Below are 20,904 nucleotides of genomic sequence, written 5' to 3' on the forward strand. Positions count from 1 at the left end.
ATGCTGGTACAGACACACAGGACTATGGGTAACGAGCAGGAAGAAGTTGGTATCACAGGGACTTGGTGGGATAATACACGACTGGAATATTGGCACAGAAGGGTAGAGCTTGCTCAGGAAGGATTGGCAGGGAAAAAGAGTTTCCTCAGATATGAAATCATGCATACACTGGGACTGCAGAGGGCACCTTGGCTTAGCTGCCTTATAACAGAAGCTATTGGGTTCAATTCCCAGTGTGCCTTGCTGTGCCCTTTACTCATATTTTCCTATGTGCTTCTGAGACACAGGAGAGGCCTCCCCTGGCCACCCATAAAACTGCTGGTTCAGGAAAAGGCTGATTGGGGAGGCTTGTTAGGGAGAAGGAAATCACAAGCCTGGAGCGGGTGCAGAGATGACTGGCACTGGCTGGGCAGGGCTCTGACTCCCACTGTAAGTCGCTGGGTACCACACACTGGCCAGTGAGTCCTGCTCCATGGTTGTCCCAGTGCTCTGGCTGTGAGAGACGTGCCTGTAACTCCCTGCTGGAAGTGTGGGCTCTGCTCTGCCTGGTGGGGGAGGGGACAAGCACAGGCCGGTTGACCGGAGCTCTGACACTCCAGCATCGGGGTCGTCCAGCCTGTCAGATGGATTCAGACCAGGCCGGTCAGAGCCTCTCGTGCTCGCCAAGGGGGATTCTGCACTTGCTGTCTTGGGAGCCAGGGTCACATTGCAGAGCTCCCCCAGGGACGTCCCACAGCGCCGCCAGGCCAGCCCCAGCCACTCTCCCTGCCCTCGGCAACGTGGCTGCATTTTATCCTTCCCCTTCAGTGACAACCAGCCATTCCCCACCAGCCCCAGATCCTGTGGGACCCGTTCCCTTCCCTATGAGCAGTGAGCGCAAGTGTGGCTCCCTGCTGAGGCTGCAGCTGTGGGAACAAGCCCCTGGCTTTGGGAGGGAGACGAAAAGTCCAGGTGTTGAGTTTCACCCATGGCTAGTGTGGGGTGACCCACACTTTGGGGGCAGCTGGAGGTACCTCCTGAGAGCTGGTTTTCAGAGGGGTGTGATCAGCCCTCCCTGTGTTTCTGCCTCCTTCCAAGGGCTTGAATCTGGCACCTAAAATTGAGGAATGTGCATTCGGAAGAGGGAATTTCTGTCTCTTTGTTATCCTTAGCGTGCCCCAGGAGCCAGTGACGGTAGTGAGGGGGGTGGCTGCAGCACAATTCCAGGCCTGGGGCACATTGAACAATTGTTTGAAATATTTTTAAAACAAAAAATATGAAAAACTTTAGGCTCCATCGACACTGCAGGCTTCTTGCCCGAGAACTGTTTTGGGCAAGAGTTCTTGTGCAAGAGCACATCCACACGGCCATTGGCTTTGGCCCAGGAGAGCAGAATAGCTCAGTGGTTTGAGCATTAGTTTGCTAAACCCAGAGTTATGAGCTCAATCATTGAGATAACCATTTAGCAAGCTGGGGCAAATCTGTCAAGGATGGTTGTTGGAGTTTCCATGAGCACAGAGACAGAACTAGCTGACCTCTCAAGGCTCTTCCCAGCTCTATGAGGTGCTATATATCCTCACAAAGAACATGCATGGACAGTCTCTTGTGCAAGAAAGCTCTTTTGGCTATTTTAGCCATAGGGGTTTCTGGCACAAGAAATCCCTCTTGCCTGTGCACACTGCCATCTTGTGCAAGAGGGCTTATTCGTTATGGGGAGAGGAATAACTCTTGCACAAGAAGCTCTCTTTTCCAATGGTTTACTGCACATTTTCTTGTGAAAGAATGCACATGCAGGGTAAACACTCCGCTAGTTTTTGCACAAGAACGGCTATTCTTGTGCAAAAAGCCTGCAGTGTAGACATAGACGTGCAGTGTGAAAAACCTCACAACAACAAGCTCACCCCAGCAGCTCCCACTGAGATTTGAACTCAGCTTGTAGGATTCAAAGTTCTGACCTGCATGGTACTGTGTGTGTGGGTACCTGGGATACCCAGTTTTCCAGCTGGCCTCTGCACTTCTGGCTTCCCTCCTGCTGCTTCATCCCTCTGGCTACGACTACACGGCACATTTATTTTGGAATAAGCTGGTCTCGAATAGTGATTCCAAAATAGCTTATTTCGAAATAGCACGTCTACACTGCAGGGAAACCTCAGAATAGTCGGAGGCAGGCTCCCCAGTGTAGACGAGCTACCTCGATTTAGAGCCCTTTCAGGCTGGAGCCAGGGGAAGCAGGAGGCAGGAAGAGCCCCAGTCTACACAGCTCCTCTTTGCGCAAAAGCCTCTTGTGCAAAAACGGAACCCAATTAATTATGCAAGGAAAATCCCTGGGCTGCAATGCTTAGTTACACACAATAAGAATAATCCACCAGCTCAGACGTGATTTCTAAACCGCCAAACAAGGAAAATAATAAAATCTGATGGACTAGGTAGTCCCCATGGGCTTTGCCCACACCATGCTCAGAGCCTGGGGATTTTCTGTCCGTTTGCCAGACCAAATCACTAGCCCCACTGCTCTGGAGTCTCTGCCTTTCATGGGCCTTTTCATCCTCAGGCTCCGCTTTGTCTCCAGACAGACCCTGCTCTGCTACAGCAAAATGCATCCCTTCATTCTGACTTTGTACTCCTGGGCTTTTAGCACTCAGAGCTGCACCTAACACCAGCATTGGCTAGTGAGGGGTCTGAACAGCTTCTGCAGAGAGAGAGAGAGAGAGAACCACTGTGGAGCATCCTTGCCAACTGTCTCAGAAAGCAGAGGAATGTAAATTCTTTGTCAGTGAGAGGAAACTGTCACCCCAGGTGGGACAGTGCCAGAGACAGAAATTCACCTTCTAAATGGTCCTTCTTCAACTTTTAGCTCCTGATGAAGCCCCTTTGAAGAAGCCAGATACACAGGAAGGGCTGATCACACCCCTCTGAAAATCAGCTTTCCATGGGTATCGGTAGCTGGCTCCGAGTCATGGGCCTTGACAACTCGTCTCCCTCCCGAAACCAGGGAAGTGTCTCCCACGGCTACAGCCTCCTGAGGCTCTATGGCCCTGTCTGTACAGCAGGGACAGCAACACTCATAGCTCCACAGGAGGGCCCCTGGCCTAGCAATGTGGCCCCCTGAGCAGCCTCTGATGTTCCCTGCTTGAGCCCCAGAACCAGCCCTGAGTGACGGGGGCAGGGAGAGCAGCTCACACATGCCAAGGGGCTGGCCAGGGGCAGGACATGAGCCTGCAAGGCAGCAGTGACATCACAAGGGCCTTGTGCAGCACCTCAGCTCATTGGCTGGGAGGCAGTGACTTCACAGAGGGACCATGGCAACAGCCAGGTCGGACAGGCTGCAGGGCTGGGGTATCTCAGAGACCCCCATGGCCTGGCTTCCTGGAATCTCCTTTGTGAGGTTTCCCCCTGAGGGCAGGAGGAATTGAAGGTCCCATCTGGGAGTGTCTCTGTGGAGATTTCCCCTTTCCCCAGGCTGCAGTGGGAGGGGCTGGGGCAGGCAGGGATACAGGAGGGGCTGGCACTGAACTTCTGGGAGAAGCAAGAAGAAGGGCTGCAAACACCTGATGAGGATGGGATTCGAACCCATGCGTGCAAAGCACAATAGATTAGCAGTCTATTGCCTGAAGCACTCAGCCACCTCATCTGAGTTGTTAGGGTTTGTTTAAAATCACCTGAAGTCAGCTCTTCAGGGAACCTTTGTGCCACTTGCTGACTGGCCAAGGACACCCAGGGTGGGAAGGTTTTGGCTTTTCACAATGTTCCCTGGTTTGTTGTACGAAGCTCAGTGCTGGTAACAAACCCAAACACCCCCTGGCTACATCTACCCTGCAGACTTCTTGCTCAAGAACTGTTTTGTTCAAGAGTTCTTGTGCAAAAGGTCTTGCGCAACAGTGTCTCTGCACTGCCATGTGCTGTTGCACAAGAGAAGTGCTTTTCTGCAAGAGCGCACATGGTAGTATGGACGCTCTCCTGCGCAGGAAAGCTCTGACGGGCATTTTAGATATCGGGCTTTCTTGAGCAAGAAACCCCTGTTGCCCATCCACACTGCCTCCTTGTGGACGAGTTCTTGCACAAGAGGGCTTATTCCTCACAGGGAGAGGAATAATTCTTGCGCAAGAAGCCCTGTTGTCTGATGCTGCACTATAAATTTACTTGTGCAAGAACCTGCCTGCAGTGTAGACGCTCTGCAAGTTTTTACACAAGAGCAGTTGCTCTTACACAAAAAGCCTGCAGTGTAGACACAGCCTGAGAGAGACGAGGAAAGGAAGTGGCCGGAGCCTCCCCCCAGCAGGCTGGCCCTCAACAGGATGTACGTCTACACAGCACCCTCACCTCGAAGTGAGCTGTGCAATGTGAGCGGCTGCCCGGGACCCCAGGGGAATGTCTGTGGGGAGTTTCCAAGGCAACAACAACTACAAAGTTTCATAATCTACGCTCATGTGACTGTGATTTATTCCTCCACTAACAAGTGTCTCTGAAGGGATGAGAAATGCAGGGCCCAGGTGCAGGGAGCCGGGTCACATTCTCCTGCCTGAGTCTCAGTCCTGGCTGAAGCCTGGCGACAGAGAGAAGAGGCCAATGCAAACAGCCCCATGGCAGTGAGGGAGTCAGTACGTGGGTGGGTGGAGCAGGGAGCGGGGGGCAGAGTTCAGCTCTAACTCACTAGGGGTGCGTCCCATAGCTCAAAATAATCAATGCACCTATTTTGAAATAGCTTATTTTGTAATTTGGGGCTGGCTACACAGCACTTACTTCGAAATAAATCGCTGTTCCAAAACGTCCCTCCCTCCTCCTGCCATGCAGGGACGTCGGAATAGTGAGCCCGTTATGGTTTGAAACAAGGGGCTTGCTCTTAAGACGCGTCAGTGTGATATGAGCGCCACGTCCTAAACCTCCGAGCTAGCCGGCCCACGGGTGTCAGTCTCACAAGTGACCCTTTCAGAACGGAGCCTTGGGCAGCTGCAGGGATGTTGTGGGCTCTGGAACAAGGTAGGGGAGGTAGCAAAAGCTTTTGTAGGCAGGGGAATTAGCTCAAGAGGTAGAGCGCTTGCTTAGCATGCGAGAGGCAGTGGGATCCATGGCTGCGTTCTCCAACTGTAGCTCAGTTCTTATCCCTTATTTTCACTGTTGGGGGCTCAGGGGCCCCCTCCCTCTTGGTACCTGCTCTCCCAGAAGAGGCAGACCTGGCTCCCCTTTCTTTCCCCCCAGCAATTGCCGTGCTGCAAAGCAGAGAGTGGAGATAACAAACTCAGCAGTCCCTCAAGCTTTGTGGTGCAATGGAAAGCATGTTGGGCATTTATGCTGTAGTGGCTAGTGTGAACCCAACTAGACAGTCAAAGGCTGTGGGTTCAAGTCCCACCAGTGTTACTTTAGCTGCTTTCTCATTTCCAGGCAATCCTTAATGCTGAAATTGGGGTAGGCTTCAGTCCAGGTAGTTCCCAGCAGACTCCAGTGAGGGTGGAGGGAAGGGCTGGTTCTTGGGTTGTTGGCTGAGGGTTGATCTGAAAGGCTGCAGGTACCATGTCCTGCCCAGGAAGGCAAGACTGGCCTTTCCGCAGCGCCCCTCCCCCAGAGCCAAGGTTCCCTCTAAGCCAGGCCTGGGCAATACAGGCCAGCGGGCTGTATCTAGCCCATCAAGACACTCCCTGCTTGCCCCACCCCCGCAAGCTGCTGAGAACAGGGACTGCTGGGCAGTTAGTGTCCCTGTTCCCAGCACAATCCCATTGGCTGGTTTCTGGCCATATGAAGCGTCATCCCCCCTCCACTCAGGGTCTTATTCATCGACCCAGATGGCCCCTGCAGCTTGTGTGGGGACAAGGCAGACAGGCTGCCTGAGAAATGTGCTGGGCTGCTGGCCGGGAGTGAGCCAGGTAAATCTCCCAGCCAGAGCCTGTCTCTGGCACCCCAGCCCCTCCCTTCCCTCAACCCCCGGGTACCGCACGTAAACCAAACCCTCTCCCCCCACCTGAACCCACACCCCTCCCAGATCCTGCACCCCAATCCTCTGCCCCAAGTCACAACCCAACACCCTGCAACCATTCCTGCACCCCAGTCCTCTGCCCCAGGCTCCTGTCTGCACCCAGCCTCCATCCCAGACCCCCACCTCCTCCGATAATAGCATGGAAAAGTGCAGGCTTGGGAGTGGTTCCCCATCAAAAGTCATTGCCCACCCCTGCCTAAACTGTGCAGCAGCCCAGCCTCAAAGCTGCTTACTGATCCCTTCCCAACCAGGGGCTCTGGACTCTGCCCCTGGAGCTGCCCTGTCTTCTCCAGAGCCCTTAGGTTGGCACCGGGGAGGCCTGAGTCCAGGCAGTGTCCAGTGGAGCCCAGCAGAGGCAGAGGGAAGGGCTGGTACTTGGGGGTGGGGCCGGGGGCTGTTCTGAAAGGCTGCAGGTGCCGTTAGACCCTTTTGTCCTTCCCTGTCTCACCCTAGCGCTGAGCAACACTCAGTGTCGGTCTGAGCATCCGTCCTGCTCTGGGGCGTGTCTCTGTGGCAGGAACCTGCCCAGGCGGCTCTCGCAGTGAGGCCCCTCCCTGGCAGCACCGAGCAGTGAGAGCTGAGTGAAGGGGGAGGCAGGAGCAGGGGGAGAAGGCTCCATGACTGTGTGAGAGGGAGGCTCTTCCCTGGCCAGTGGGGAATCGTTGCCTCTCCGAGGGGCCCAGGCCTGGTGGGTCATTTCCCCAGGTTACTGAGTGGGGGCTAGAGCCAGTTCCGTGTTGTCTCCTTCAAAAACCAAACTGAACCAATGGATCTTGTGCCGACCTGACTGTGCGTTGGGCTAGTGCTGTGTGTGCCACAGAGCTTCCTGCAGGGCTGCCTGCGTGGGAGAGGGGAGGTGCAGTTTGAGTCAACAGCTCTGTCCCTTCTGAAAATGGCAAGTGTTGTTTTAGCAGTGAGGGAGAGGTGGGAAGGAGCCTGAAGTAACCTCTTGGGTCTCAGCTGCTGTAACATATGGTAATGAGGTGAGAAAAATGACAAGCCAGTGGCCATGTGAAATCTCAGTCTGGTTTCCCTAAGTGGGAATCGAACCCAGGCCACAGCAGTGAAAGTACTGTATCCTAACCACTAGACCATCAGGGACACCTGAAACACCCTTTTTTGCTCACCTACACCAGCCTTTCGCAGGCCATTTTCTGTCCACTTCAGGATGGAGGGTCCATTCTCCTTTGCCCAGAGGGGACAAGAACAGCCAAACAGAACATCAAAACAGCCAGACTGGGCCATGCCAGTTGTCCAACTAGCCCAGGGTACTGTCTCAGGGCAGCAGCCAATTTCATTGTCCGGAGGGAATCCTCAAAACAGACAGTTATTAAGTGATCCCTGCAGTCGCTCATTCCCAGCTTCTGGAATACACCAGCTAGGGACACCTTCCCTGTCCATCCTGGTTAAATGCCATTGATTGACCTTTCCTCATTAAATTGTCCAGTTCTTTTTTGGACCTTCTTGTAGATTTCACCTTCACAACATCCTCTGGCAAGGAGTTCCACTGGGTGCAAAAATGCTTCTTTTGGTCTATTTTTAACTTGGTTACTTACCAGTTTCATTCTGTCAGCCTGGTTCTTGAGTAGGAGAAAAAATAATTTATTTGCTTTCTGCACCCCTGTCATCATCGCATAAACCTCTGTCCCATCGCCCCTAGCTTGTCCCTTTCCCCAGCTGAGAAGAAGTTCCATGAAGGCTGGTGTTCAGCAGTTCTCTGCCCCAGTGTGGCTGGCTTTTGGGGACAGCAAGTAGGAAATGGTGAGAGGAGGGGGCTACTGGAGCCACTTACTTAGCCCCCTGACTGGCTCTGCCAGTAAAAAGGAAAACAGGGATTTCTCCCAACACTAGAGAACATGGGCATTGATCCCACTACCTCTCAGATGCATAGCAAGCATGCTACCACTTGAGCTAATTCCCCTGCTGAATAGAGTGTGGCCTTTTGGAGGCTCTTTCCTTCTCCACAGGGACATCTGCCTTCTAGGTCAGTTAGTCCTGGGAAAGGAGAACTCTCCAGAAAGGTCACAAGGACAACACTGAGGAAGGAGACTCCCTGCAAGAAAACCGTGGAGGCATTTCTGAGAAGCTGACAGGGGACAATCAGCCGGCGGAGGGTTATTTTTTCTCCTCCCTGGGATGATGTTGCTAGAACTGAGGAGAAGAAAATCCTCTTCCCTTCTCCTCAGAAGATGGAAATTGCAGTTGGTTCTCTCTTTGGTTCTACTAAAGCTGGACTCCGGGACTAGACTTTTTCTTTCTACAACTCTGGTGAAAGCTGAGAGTGAATTGCCTGTAGATGGAGAATGTGAGTTAAAGAAGGGCCCCATTTCCATCTCTCCAGCAACAGAAGGGTCCGGGTTCAGGATTTCTTTTAGCGCAGCAGCAAGGGGAAATGGAGGAAAATCAAACCCCTTTGCAAGCATTGTTCTCACGGCACCAAGTGTGACAGGAGGGGTGTGAGCTGGGGAGCCTCCCACCCCGCAGAAGGGGCATTTGGGTGCACCCAAGGGCAGCAAGAATTCAGGCCGAGGCCAGTGCATTGGTGTCAGCCAACGGTCAGGGCAGTGTGTGTGTGTATGTTTCTGAGAAAAGGTTTAACGTCCGTGTCTTTACTGCTAGGACCGGGGTCCCATTGCAGAGGGTGGCCAGCAGGCCAACACACGCCCCGTTATATAGGAAGAGCTTATTACACCTTAGATTTTAGCTGCTAGAACACAGGGGTTCCTTCGCAGCGGGCAGCCTAGGAAAGGCTGAAAAGGTGCCCCAACGGATCTTGTCACCTGGGAGTGACACAGATCCAAACGCCCAAGCTCTCCCTGTGTCTGTCCCTTTATGACCGGCTGAAGTTCTTTTAAATTGTGCTTGGTTCTATTACAGCAACTGAAGGAGTCAGGTTAAAGCTTAAACAGTTACAGGTTTATTAAAAGACTTATAAAAACATATGATTACAATGGCTATTGCTCTCTTTCTTAACTGTTAACAAATACAGATTTTAAAAATGGTTACAAAGAAAATAAAGATAGAAAATAGAAATAATGGTACCAAGTGACAGCTTAATCGTTAAAGAGCTCTAACACTATGTATATATATACTTAAACAAAGGACCACATCCAGGTACAATTTTTACCCCTTTCTGTGCCTCTCGACTCCAGCGTGTCAGGCCAGGGCTGGTCTCTCAATTCCTAGGAAAGACGAATATGAGGTGGGCGTCCCCTCTGGAACCTCGGGAGATCAAACACCTAACCCGACCAGCAGATAGATGGTAGATTGACACTCAGAGAAAATGCGCTGCTGGACCCATCTATATACCCCTGGGGGCCCGTATCCTCTTTCTTATCTAAGATGCCGAATTGTACTGGTCCGTTTTATGGCGCCAGTTCTTACAAGCAAGTTTCAAATTAATTTACACTTGCAAGAGAGATAACTAAATTGTGAGTACTAGACATTTTTTTACTGGGCGAGAGATTCCTCCCCCCGCGGACGGCTGTGTGTTCGTATCAATATAGGTTAAGTCAAGGACACTCCTTGGCAGCCTCTTGGTCAGCAATTGGTGTATCTCTGTTTACAGCCATTCACGGTCACACAGCCTGGGCCTTCTGCTCTGTGTGCCCTGTATGCTCCAGGCAAGCAAAAATAGATGTTACAAGGGGGTTCCTGTCTGGCTACAATTGGGGACAATGTGTGAGCCCTACTGGGGAAGGCAGCTGGGCAGGACTGTCTGGCAGCCCACGTCCCTTTCAGCCCCAGGTGCAGGAGGTAACAGAGAGGGGAGGAAAGTCCATGGCCAGAGCCTCCTCCCAGCAGTCTGGCCCTGCGCAGAGTCTGTGCATGATGGAGCCTCTCCCAGCAGCGCTATGGCCTGTTCTCTGCAGAGTGCTCAGCTGTTTCACTTTTTGAAGACATGGCTCCTTTTTGTACAAAAGCCTTTTGTACAAAAACAGCTTGCTAATTAAGTATGCAAATGAAACAAAGCAATATTCTACTCCACACTTCATTTGCATAAGCTTTTGCAGAAGGCTGCAGCATAGATGTAGCCTTAGTCTATAAAGTGCTACCAGACCGCTTGTGGTTGTTTTTTGTTTAGCCTGTTCAGCAGCGGTGGCCAACCCATGGCTCATGAAGAAAGAAATCGCAGCTCCTGATGGAATCGGGTTGGAACCCAGAACTGCTCAGGTTAACCACGCTCATGGTTGGGACGCTCTGAGCCGCATGTGTGCTCATGGCCCATGCCATTCCGCTCACAGAGCACTGCATCATCTCCTGCACATGCAGGCTGGGCTGCACACAGGTCCCAGTCTGCATCCCAGCATAGCTAGTGACTCCAACAGGGGCTTCACCAGTGGCGAGGGCTTCAGGTGTAGTAGCGGCTCTGGGATCTGGGCATAAGTTTGGAAGGGAGGGAAATTGGGTTATGGGGGGGGAGATGCCTGGCTTTGGAGAAGGGAGGGGGGGGATCAGGTGTGTATGGGGGTGCACATGGCATCCCGGGTGCACGTGGTGGCAGTAGCTCCAGGACCTGAGCATAAGGTTGGGGGAAAGTGGGGGGAGAAGAAGTGGGTTAGAGAAGGGAGGGGAGGTGTCTGGCTTGGGGGGGATTGGGTTAGAGGAGAGGGGGTGCCTCACTCTGGGGAAGAGGAGGGGAATTGGGTTAGAGTGGGGGGGTACCTGGCTCTGGGGAAGGGGATTGAGTTAGAGTGGGGGGGGGGAGAGAGGAAGGAGTTGTGCCTGGCTCTGAGAAAGAGGAAGGGGACTGGATTAGAGCAGTGGTCCTGGCTCTAGGGGAAAGAAGGATTGAGTTTAGAGCCGTGGTCACCAGCCTGTCAATAGCGATCAACTTGTCGACTGCAGGGGCATGACCAGTTGATTGCGAGGTGTTCCAGCGCCCCCTAATTCCCTCCCATGCCCAAAAAGCCCTCGCTGATGCTACTGCCAGTGAAAATGGAGGTAGCACACTGGCTTCCTGTGGCGAGCAGGGAGAAGTCTCATAGCTACAAACTAGGTCCTGTGTCTCAAGAAGAGCGCAGGCTGCCCTTCCCCTCCCTTAAACAGCTGGCACACTTCCTGAAATGACGTTGCTGTCATACTACGCGGACTTTTCCCCGTTGCCTGCCTGTTCTGGGGGCAGAGGGAGGAAAGGAATAGGAATTCCAGGACTGCATGACAGCTCAACTTCTCAGGAAGCATACAGCATACTACTTTGAAGTAGGAATAAGAGATCCTCCGGAATAGGGCTTTATTCCGGAGGATCAGGCCAGTCTAGACGCTTTTTTTCCGGCTTTTCCCCAAGCCGGAAAAAAAGCGGCGGACATGTTTATTTAAATCCGCGGGGGATATTTAAATCCCCCGCAGATTTCCCTATTCCCACTTTCAAAATTGGCATGCCCCTTCCGAAAAAGGGGCCAGTGTAGATGTAGCCAGGAAGTGTACGCTTCCTGAGAAGTTGGAGCTGGCATGCAGTCCTCAGACTCCTACACACACACATACACCCCCTGCACAGGGAGGCAGCAGGAAGATCCCGGCAGAGCAACAGACCAGGCATTTCAGGATGTGCACCAGTTGTTTAGGAGAAGGTAATGGAGGGGAAGGGAAGAACAGCCCCAGCTGTCTCTGTACCTTCCCCCTGGCCAGACCTCCACTGAGTACCCTGCCCCAGACCCCACCAACCCCCTGCCCCAGTACCCACCAGCATCCTGTCCCAGCCTCCTGCCACAGCACCCCCCAGCACTGTGCCCCAGCAACCTGTTCCCCTGCCCCCACCAACACAGTTGGGGCCACATTAGTGAGATTTAGGGGTTTTTTGGATGGGTGGTTTTTTTGCATCTCACTTTTGTGGCCCTGACTGATTTTTCTGTGGGTCAATGACCCCGACTCAAAAGAGGTTCCCCGCCCCCGCCTCCCCCCATAAATAAAGACAACACTGAAACCTTTTGTGTTTGACATTTTATTTAAAAATGAAGCCTGGCCACCAAGCCCCCATCTGGTCACAGCAACATAACACTCCTGCAACCTCCCAGATCCCATACACTGGAATCCCTCTCATACACTGGAATCCCCCATTCTGAGCCTCTCACATCCCCAAACTCCTGCACCCCCACATCCCCAATCTTCTGCCGCAACACCCCTGCACCATCCACACACCGCAAACCTGTCCCGAGCCCATTATACTCCCAGCCTCCCTTCCTTGAGCCCCACATGCACCCCAGCCCAAACTCCTGCACCCTCACCGCCACAAGCCTTCAGCTTGCACAGAACCCCAACTTTCTACCTGACCCCAACACTCTCCAGCCTGGAACCCCTCTCTGACCCAGCATCTTCTCTATTTCCTCCTGCACCCAAATTCCCTCCCAGAGCTTGCACACCTCACCCCTTCCCAGTGCATTTTTTGTGATGGCATGCCACAGGACAGCGTATCAGCACCTATTTTCTCCCAGTGCATGTCTTTGGGGTCTTTTCACTCAACAATGCCCCACCACCACCTCTATTTTGGCTTTTTGTCTCTAACGGGTTGGTCACCCCTGCTGTGCAGACTCATTCAGCTACCCCCTGAAGCGTCTGACATTTATAGGGTCTCTCTCTCTCGCGTGTGCACTTTCTGATGGCTTACAAGGTGTGACCTCTCTTTGAACCTTTTTCCAGTCAAAGCACTTACATGGTCTCTCTGCCATGTGGGTTTTTTCATGCTTACTCAGGGCTGATTGAAAAGTGAAATCTTTTCCACACTTGTTGCATTTATATGGCCTCTCTCCCGTGTGCACACCCTGATGGACAAAAAGGTATGAACTCACACTGAAGCTTTTCCCACAATGGAAGCACTTATACGGTCTCTCTCCTGTGTGGGTTCTTTCATGTCTAATGAGGTCTGATCGTACAGTGAAACCTTTCCCACACTCATGGCATTTATATGGTCTCTCCCCTGTCTGGGTTCTCTCATGTCTAATGAGAGCTGATTGTTCAGCGAAACTTTTCCCACATTCGTGGCATTTATATGGTCTCTCGCCCGTGTGGGTTCTCTCATGTCTACTGAGGGCTGATTGTATAGTGAAACCTTTCCCACACTCATGGCACTTATATGGTGACTCTCCTGTATGTGTTCTCTCATGTTTAATAAGATCTGATTGGGAAAGGAAACATTTCCCACACTCCTGGCATTTATATGGTCTCACTCTGATGTGGGTTCTCTCATGTCTATAGTGAGCTGATCGTTCAGTGAATCCTTTCCCACACTCGTGGCATTTATATGGTCTCACTCCTGTATGGGTTCTCTTGTGGTTAAGGAGGTATACGTGTACAGCAAAAGCTTTCCCACACTCCTGACATTTATACGGCCTCTCTCCCGTGTGCACTCTCTGATGGATAAAAAGGTTTGAACTGAATCGGAAACTTTTCCCACAATGGAAACACTTATATGGTCTCTCTCCTGTGTGGGTTCTCTCATGCCTACTGAGGGTTGATCGTTCAGTGAAATCTTTTCCACACTCAGGGCATTTATATGGTCTCTCTCCTGTGTGGATTCTCTGATGTACAATAAGGCTTGACTTCTGTTTGAAGCTTTTCCCACATTGCAAGCATCTATATGGTCTCTCTCCAATGTGGGTTTTCTGATGGCTACTAAGGTGTGATCTGAAAGTGAAACTTTTCCCACACTCAGAGCATTTATGGGATTTCTCTCCCATGGGGGTAACCTCAGGTTCAATACGGGATGACAGATCAATCAAACTTTCTCCACACTCCAGGCATTTGCAGAGTCTCTCTCCTGTGTGCCCTCTCTGGGACAGAATAAGGCCTGACTTCTCACTTAATATTTTCTCACAATCTGAGCATTCATCACAGCGTTTCTTTCCATTGTGATTTGTCTGCTGGGATAAAATTTCCTTGGGATCCTTGGATCCTCCTCCACATTCCACGGATTCCTCTGTTTTCCTGCTTGGATTGTTGTCCAATTGCCTTTCTGCCCTGTGTTGATTTCCCCAGGTTTCCCTCTGTTTCACACACTGGGAAGAATCCCTTTCATCTCCTTCCAGAAACATTCCCTGTGATTCTATGGTGCCAGGACCATCCTGCTGTTGATTCTCATTGTTCTCCCTCACTGTCCTAGCACCTGCAAGGGGAGAGGGAATCAAGGCAGAACTCACTGTCTGTAGTGGGGAGAAAGGACCCACAGGGGAATGGCAAAGACAGAAAGCACAAAACAGTAATAGTTTGGGAAAGTGAGACATTGGATTCTGCTTCCACACCCCACCCAAACATCCCCAATGGAGGAAACTCTTGACAGCTAACATGATGGTTGGGGAGCTGTGACAGGTGGTTGCCAGGATAACACCTGCAGCCCTACCTGGGAGACATGGGGTGGAAGTCAGGTCTCTTACTCACTGCTCATTTTGGGGAAACCCAGCTTCTGCCTGCATTCACCGGATAGTTTCTGGCTCAGTTTCCCTGACTCCTCAACCGCACCAGTTTGTCTCAGGAGCTCTGTTTCTTTGAGAATCAGAGCCCACGGCACTTCCCCTTGTTCCAGCCAAAGAATCAGGTCAGGGTTGAAAATGGAGAATCCTGCATAGGGGAGAAATCAGGCAAGGTGAAGACACATGGAATCTGGGGGTAGAGTATGTGTCACAAGGAAGATTCCCTGTGCTCAAACCAAGTCTACAGAAAACTGTGGTAACTCAGACAACTTGAGAGCAACAGACTTGTCGGGCAGAATTGGGTGAGGACTGTGAGAGAGTTATGTTGCATGTGATTTCTGCTGTACTATGGCAACCCTCCGTGCGCCTCAGTTTCCCTGGGCACTGCAACACTATCTAGATGGGGGTGACTCACTGTGGGAGGATGCCCAAGCCAGCATATTCACAACTGCCCAGGCTCACGGTAATCTGAGCCTGGGTGCGGGGTGTGACCAGACAACACCTTTGTGAAGCTAGAGAAAGGCTTGAGACAGGGCTGGCTGCAGCCAGGGATGAACAGTGGCAGCTGGAAGTGAGTTGCCCTTACATGTGGTCAGAGATGAGGGGCAGGGTCTTTGGCTCTGGGCCCCCTTCTCCCTAACATGGATTGTACCGATTGCTCTTGGGTCCTGTGCTAACAAGTCTGTTCTAGGGATGTTAAGAAGTGGGTATTTAACTTAGTGTAGTTGACAGAATTGTTATCGAGTACACTATTAGTCAATAAGGGAAGATGCACTCAGTCCCAGCTCTCATCACGTTCAGGAGCTACTCCCGCTGCAGTTTAAAATGTTGTAGAAGTTGGGCTGAGCTGAGCTGGGCTTACTCAGTCCTGCCTTTTGCTGGGTCCAGCAGCGCTTCTCTGTGGGGCAGTCCCAGAGATCTGCCGTAGGCAGAGATGCTTTGAAGCAGCCTCCCCTAGTGTCCCCACCCATTCGGCTGCCTCCAACAGCACTGGCTTCTGCCCCTCCCCCCTTTCCTGTTTCCAAAACACAAGCCTAGACTTAATGGTAGTTAATCAGTCCAATACTCATTTACATCCCTAGACCAGTGGTCCCCAACTCGGTGCCCATGGGTGCCATGGCGCCTGTCAGGGCATTTGTGCATGCCCGCCGACAACCTGGGTAGGCGCCGGCCCCAGGCGTGCAACACGCACCAGCGCCGGGTGCGTGGCGCTCGGGGGGCCCCAGCCCCAGGGCACATGCAGGCGCTCAGGCGTGTGGCGCTCAAGCGGCGCTGGTGCCGGCGCCGGCCACAGGCGCGCGGCAGCGCTGGCCCTGCACCCACAGCACAAGGCGCTCGGGCGGCCCCAGCCCCGGGGTACATGCCGGCGCCGGGTGCAAGGGCATCCCCGTCCCCTGGCGTGCCCCCGGACACGCAGCCCCACCACCCGGGCGCCCGGGAGCCTCTAAAGGTTGGGGACAACTGCCCTAGATTATGAAGTATCTCTATGACCTAATGAACCTTCTGTTCTGAGAATCACTCTGGTTGGGGGAAGAGGGGTATGGCCCATTGAATCCCCACATCTCAATGACAGAGGATGGTGTCTTGCCTTCACTAGGAGTTGTAATGATCTGTGGGCTCCGGGGGGCTTGCTGACCCACACAAAGTTCTGGAGCTAAACTCCTGCATATTTCCAAACCTGCAGAACCTAGAGCCCTCCCAACACATGGAACTAATCCAAGGAAGGCAGGTGAATGGTTTGTGAATGAGAAATAATGTAGGCTGGACCGTATCCTGGTTCTGGCCCCTGAAAGCTGGAGAGATGGGGATGAATTAGCATGGCCCTTAAGAGTCTGACTCCCCTGTGCCCCAGAAAAGAGCATGGCGCTGAAAGCTGTTGGGATATGTAGGAATTAATAGGGGCCCAGGAAAGAATACAACAGTGGTAGGGGGCTGGCCAGAGTAGGCATTGTCCTTTCTGATGTTATAAACTGGATATTTCCTGTCATTCTTGCAGCCTAGAAAGACAGTTGTACTGAAGTGTCTTGTTTTGTGTCTTGCTTATTTTTACTTACTCTCTAAAAATACTTTCAGGGTCACATCCTTTGTAACCTTCTGACATGAGAAGTCTGTAATGCAGAAAAGTGCTGATCTAACTGAAAATCCTGTAAACAGGGGCGGGTATAATAATATATATCACCTGCCTATTAATATTCATCATATGGGAGTTAACATTACTGAATAAGGTCTATGCGGATAAGACATGTGAATTAACATACTAAAATGGATAAAGGAGCGTAACTGGTGCCAAAACATTGCTCACTCACAAGGGAGTGTTGGGTACCTGAGGGGAATGAGTATCTGCAATAAAGAGGTGTATACCCAATCCACTCCCGAGTATCCTGTTTCTTCTTTAACATCTGGCATTACAAACAGGATTATAGGGGACAGTCATGCCTGATCCCATCTTGACGGATTGCTTGGATAAGTCTGCAACAACTGTTAGGAATTTTATCATAAAGTTAACAGGAAAACAGGGGGACCTTTTGAGTATTCCTCTGGGGAATGTCAGGATTGGCTGACCATTAAGGGATGGGTAGAATGCTCTCTTTCATTCACAATTTCCCAGGAGAAGAAAGTGGCTGGCTGATACAGGCTCTGTGTGAGGGCCTGGTAGGCTTGCAGGAGGAAGTTACTAATCTTAGAAGTAAAATAGAAATTATGCAGCAAATTGCTGAAGAAGCACGTTGTTACCCATAAGTGTGTGCTGGCAGCCAGAAAGACTGAGACGTGTATGGATTTTTAATCACCTTAAATCAAAGAATCTGCCTCTGAAGGGTCAAGCAGGCACATTAAAGAAAAATGCCTTTCCACTCCCACCAGAGGTATACAAAAAGAGGGCATTTAAAAATTTCTTCAGGGCCAGGAGAGGTGGAGGCTATTTGAGAGGGCCATTCTCCTTGCTAAATGGGTATTGAAACAGGCCTGTGTCCATGGAAGGGTACCATTCAGCACAAGAAATACAACTGAGGCCCAGACAAGTTGGCACACAACAGGTAAACTTTAACAACTGTCAGACAGGGGAAAGCATAGTGAGAGGAGTACGGAAAAGCGTACAATCCCAGGGAATTCAGATTCCTGTGAATGGAGGGAACTTGGTATGGTCATTTTGGGAGATAAAAGCTAGCAATTTAAGGAAAAAGCGAGTGAGAAGTTAAATCTGCAAAGCGTGGGGAGGAACTGAGCAGTTGAATGTTGTGTACATGCTATTGACTTAAATTGTTATAGGAAACGAATTCTTGGTTTCTTTGCAGCTATTCTGATGGAAAAATGGGCCCTTCCAAAAGAAATGTCTGTAAATAATCCAGGCAAGGAGACAATCTGAGGTGCATGTCTATGAAAATCAATCAATCAATCAATCTCTCTCTCTCTCTCTCTCTTCCCCCCCCCCCCCCACAAGGGTTTTAGAATTTAACCAGCAATCATGATTTGTAAAATTCTGTTCTGAAAGCATGAAATGAATTGGTTTTTAATAACGCCATTTCATTTCAAATTGTAAAACTGACAAGACACTTTCTTGCCATACACAGGTAACTAGTGTTGCTTGGCTTTTGGTATTTAGCATTTAATCTTAAAGGTATGAAGAGTTCAATATCTTTTCATAAACCAAGTTGTGGCTCTTACATGGGGCAGCCAGAACCAGGCAAATGGAAGAGATTCTGCATCTTATTTCTTGGTAAGATAGAAAATAAGAGCTATAGTGAAAGAATCACAGGAAAACAGCAATCTTAGAAACACTGAGCCATAAGGTGGCTGATAACCAGACTATTATTTTGAGACTAGTATATGAAAACTCTGTGAGCACAAAGGAAATAGTTCCATTTTACACAAAAATGTATATGGCTAACTTTCATAATACAGTATTACACTCTAAAAGGAATGTACATTTTCCTGTAACGTATGCAATGTATATTGCAAAAGGGGTAAACAAAATGCAAATGAACATGCTACTTAACATTTCATTAGGGCTCCTCACCCAGCCAGCTCACAGCCTCATAATTCTCTTGCATCACATCCCTGTAGAGGGCTCTCTGGCCCGGGTCCAGCAGAGCCCATTCCTTCTCAGAGAAATACACAGCCACCTCCTTGAAGCTCACCAGCTCCACCATGGCCATCTCTTCTCCCTGGCTCTGCAGGCCGGGGGCTGAGCTGGAGACAGACATGGGTGTTCTGCAGCCTGGCAGGAGGAGAAGAGCAATTGGCGATATTTCAGAAGGGGCTGTAACCCTTTCCACATCCCCATTCTCCCCAGACTCTATCCCTGGTGACACATGCCAGATACTGCCATTTTGGGCAAAAGTTTGAGTCTAGATATTCTATAAGCAACACACACAAGTTAGAGCCCAAAAACCATATGCATTTCTCTCAATACATGGTTTGAGTTTCAACATTCCTGCACCTGCAGGAATGGGATTTGATTCTGAGCACCGAGGAGTTCTGAAAAACAAGCCCTGTATTCAACTGCCTGAACATGGATGTAAGTGTCTACATTGAGGCTCCTATATTTCAAACCCCTAGTTGCTGCTGCTGAATGTTTGCAGGATGAGAGTCTAAGGCTCAGAGATTCACACCATCAGGCAGGATCATTATTTCATGTATTTAATCAGACACCTAATGGTACCCCGATTGAATTAAAGCAATACCTGAATCTACCTGGATAAATTGGGACACTTTGACATACCCATTAAAGGGGATCCAGGCTGAGCCATGCGTGGATCCTGGAAGTCCAGGCCATGCAAGAGACTAATGCAGTCCCAGGTTCAGTTACACCTGCTGGCTTTATATATGCTCCAGCTGACAAGTGTAGGATGATCCACATTTCACTTCACATTAGAGCCCAGGCCATCACACGAGAGGGGGAGCAAGACACCGGTTGGCACAACCAAGCTCTTGATCAAGACAACTCCTGCTACCTGTCAGAGGGTCTCGCCAAATATGACACAAGATAGACAACCAGAAATCATATAAACCAAACAAGCATTCAAAGAAAATGAGTAGTCACAGCATCTAATAGACCTAAGCATAGCACAAGGGGTCCCATTCCACTAGGCCCTGGACAAAAACAGAAGCAAAAGAAAGCTCCAACAGCAGTGGGCTCCCAACTTCTTTGAGCACATGGATGCCTTTTCAATCTATTAAAATTGTACGGACGCCCCTCCCACCAAACAAAATAGGTGTTTTCAAACACTCCATTATTTGAAAACACGATCACGGAAATAAAATATTAAATATATATTTATAATTACACAACGTACAATATTATTAATTCAAATACATAAGTGTTTTGTACACGGTACATTTACTTTAATCTGTATTTTAAACTTTTCACAGACCCCATACAGCACCATTGCAGAGCACTAGGAGTCTGCTGACCACAGGCTGGGAACCACTGTCCTGCACCCCTGAGTTTACACGCTATGGGATAAGCTGCTTCAACAGATACATGGCCTAAGGGGTTCTCATTGCCACAAGCTTTGCAGTGAAGAGCTCGGAGGCTCCTTCTAGCAGCCCCCACACGGCAATGGAGCAATATCGCTGTCAGCCAGCAGGGACTGACACACGAGACACTAGCACAGGGGTGGGCAACAATTTTTGGCCCGGGGCCACTTCAAAAATTTCCCATCCCAGAGCACAGCTCGTCCGCAGGGGACCCCGCTTTGCCCCCCCTCCCACTAGGCACCGCGCCCCTGGCAGGGCGGGAAGGGGCTTCAAAGCGCCCCCCCCCCCCCCATCTAGGAAATCTCGTTCCCGGGCTGGCTGGGGGGGCGGGGCTCGGCTCCTGGGGCCGGGAACCAGCGGGCACCAGGCTCCCACGAGTCAACCCCAGCGCGAGACCAGCATCATCGCCCCGCCCCCCCTCCGGTCTTACATTGCGCATGCGCGCACTGGGATGCCGCCCCCACGAGACGTTAGAAACGGTTTGCGGGTGGGGTCGGTGTCACGTGATCTTAGAGCCTCCCCAGGGCAAAGCCGCCCGGCCTCCGCGCCCCCCTCGGCTCCTCCGATTCCTCCAGCTCGGCGGCGCCTCTGCCCGGAAGCGGAAGCTGCAGCGCAGCGAGTAACGGACCCAACGGCTCCCCCTGCCGCGGGCGGGGCCGGAACAGGGGCGGGCGGGCGAGCTGAACACCCGGCCCGTACGGAATGGGGGGGAGGGGCGTCAGGCCGCGCATGCGCAGCGGGTCAGTGACTCCGGTCTGGGGCCTGAGCCAGGGCGTAGCTCAGACCGGGAGCTGCCCGGCCCCGCCCCCGCCCACGTGCAGGAGGAGCGAGAATTCTAGGGGCGGAGCTGGGACCGGGACACTGGGGGGCGGGGCTGTGCCTGCGAATCTGCTTCCCTGCAGCTGCTCTCGCCAGCCGGGGGCGGGAAACTTCCCTCGGGTCTCAGGGCGCAGCAGTTCCAAGGCAAATACCCGGGGCAGCCCCCCCCAGCGCACGGCTCCCCATTGAGCGTCCCTGTTAAAACCCCTCTCGGCACCTGGGGGGACGCGCGGCTGCTGGGTGATTGGTGCCCAGGAT

At 51.5% G+C, this 20,904-nt stretch overlaps 1 protein-coding gene and 1 non-coding gene across 2 annotated transcripts; both read right to left on the reverse strand.

Annotated features, from left to right (window-relative positions):
- Positions 1-6,976: 6,976 nt before the first annotated feature.
- On the reverse strand, positions 6,977-7,048 carry TRNAE-UUC (transfer RNA glutamic acid (anticodon UUC)). The gene has a single exon. It is a non-coding gene; the product is annotated as a tRNA-Glu (tRNA).
- Positions 7,049-11,858: 4,810 nt separating this feature from the next.
- On the reverse strand, positions 11,859-19,996 carry LOC149522801 (uncharacterized). Its single transcript, XM_089771028.1, is given in 5 exon segments — positions 11,859-12,582; positions 12,584-14,045; positions 14,318-14,497; positions 18,365-18,565; positions 19,070-19,996. Coding segments are annotated over 5 exon segments (1,947 nt in total). The 5' UTR covers positions 19,098-19,996; the 3' UTR covers positions 11,859-12,506.
- Between the last annotated feature and the right edge of the window lie 908 nt (positions 19,997-20,904).

Source organism: Pelodiscus sinensis, chromosome 19 (assembly GCF_052426305.1).
Source record: "Pelodiscus sinensis isolate ZL-2025 chromosome 19, ASM5242630v1, whole genome shotgun sequence".
NCBI lineage: Eukaryota > Metazoa > Chordata > Testudines > Trionychidae > Pelodiscus > Pelodiscus sinensis.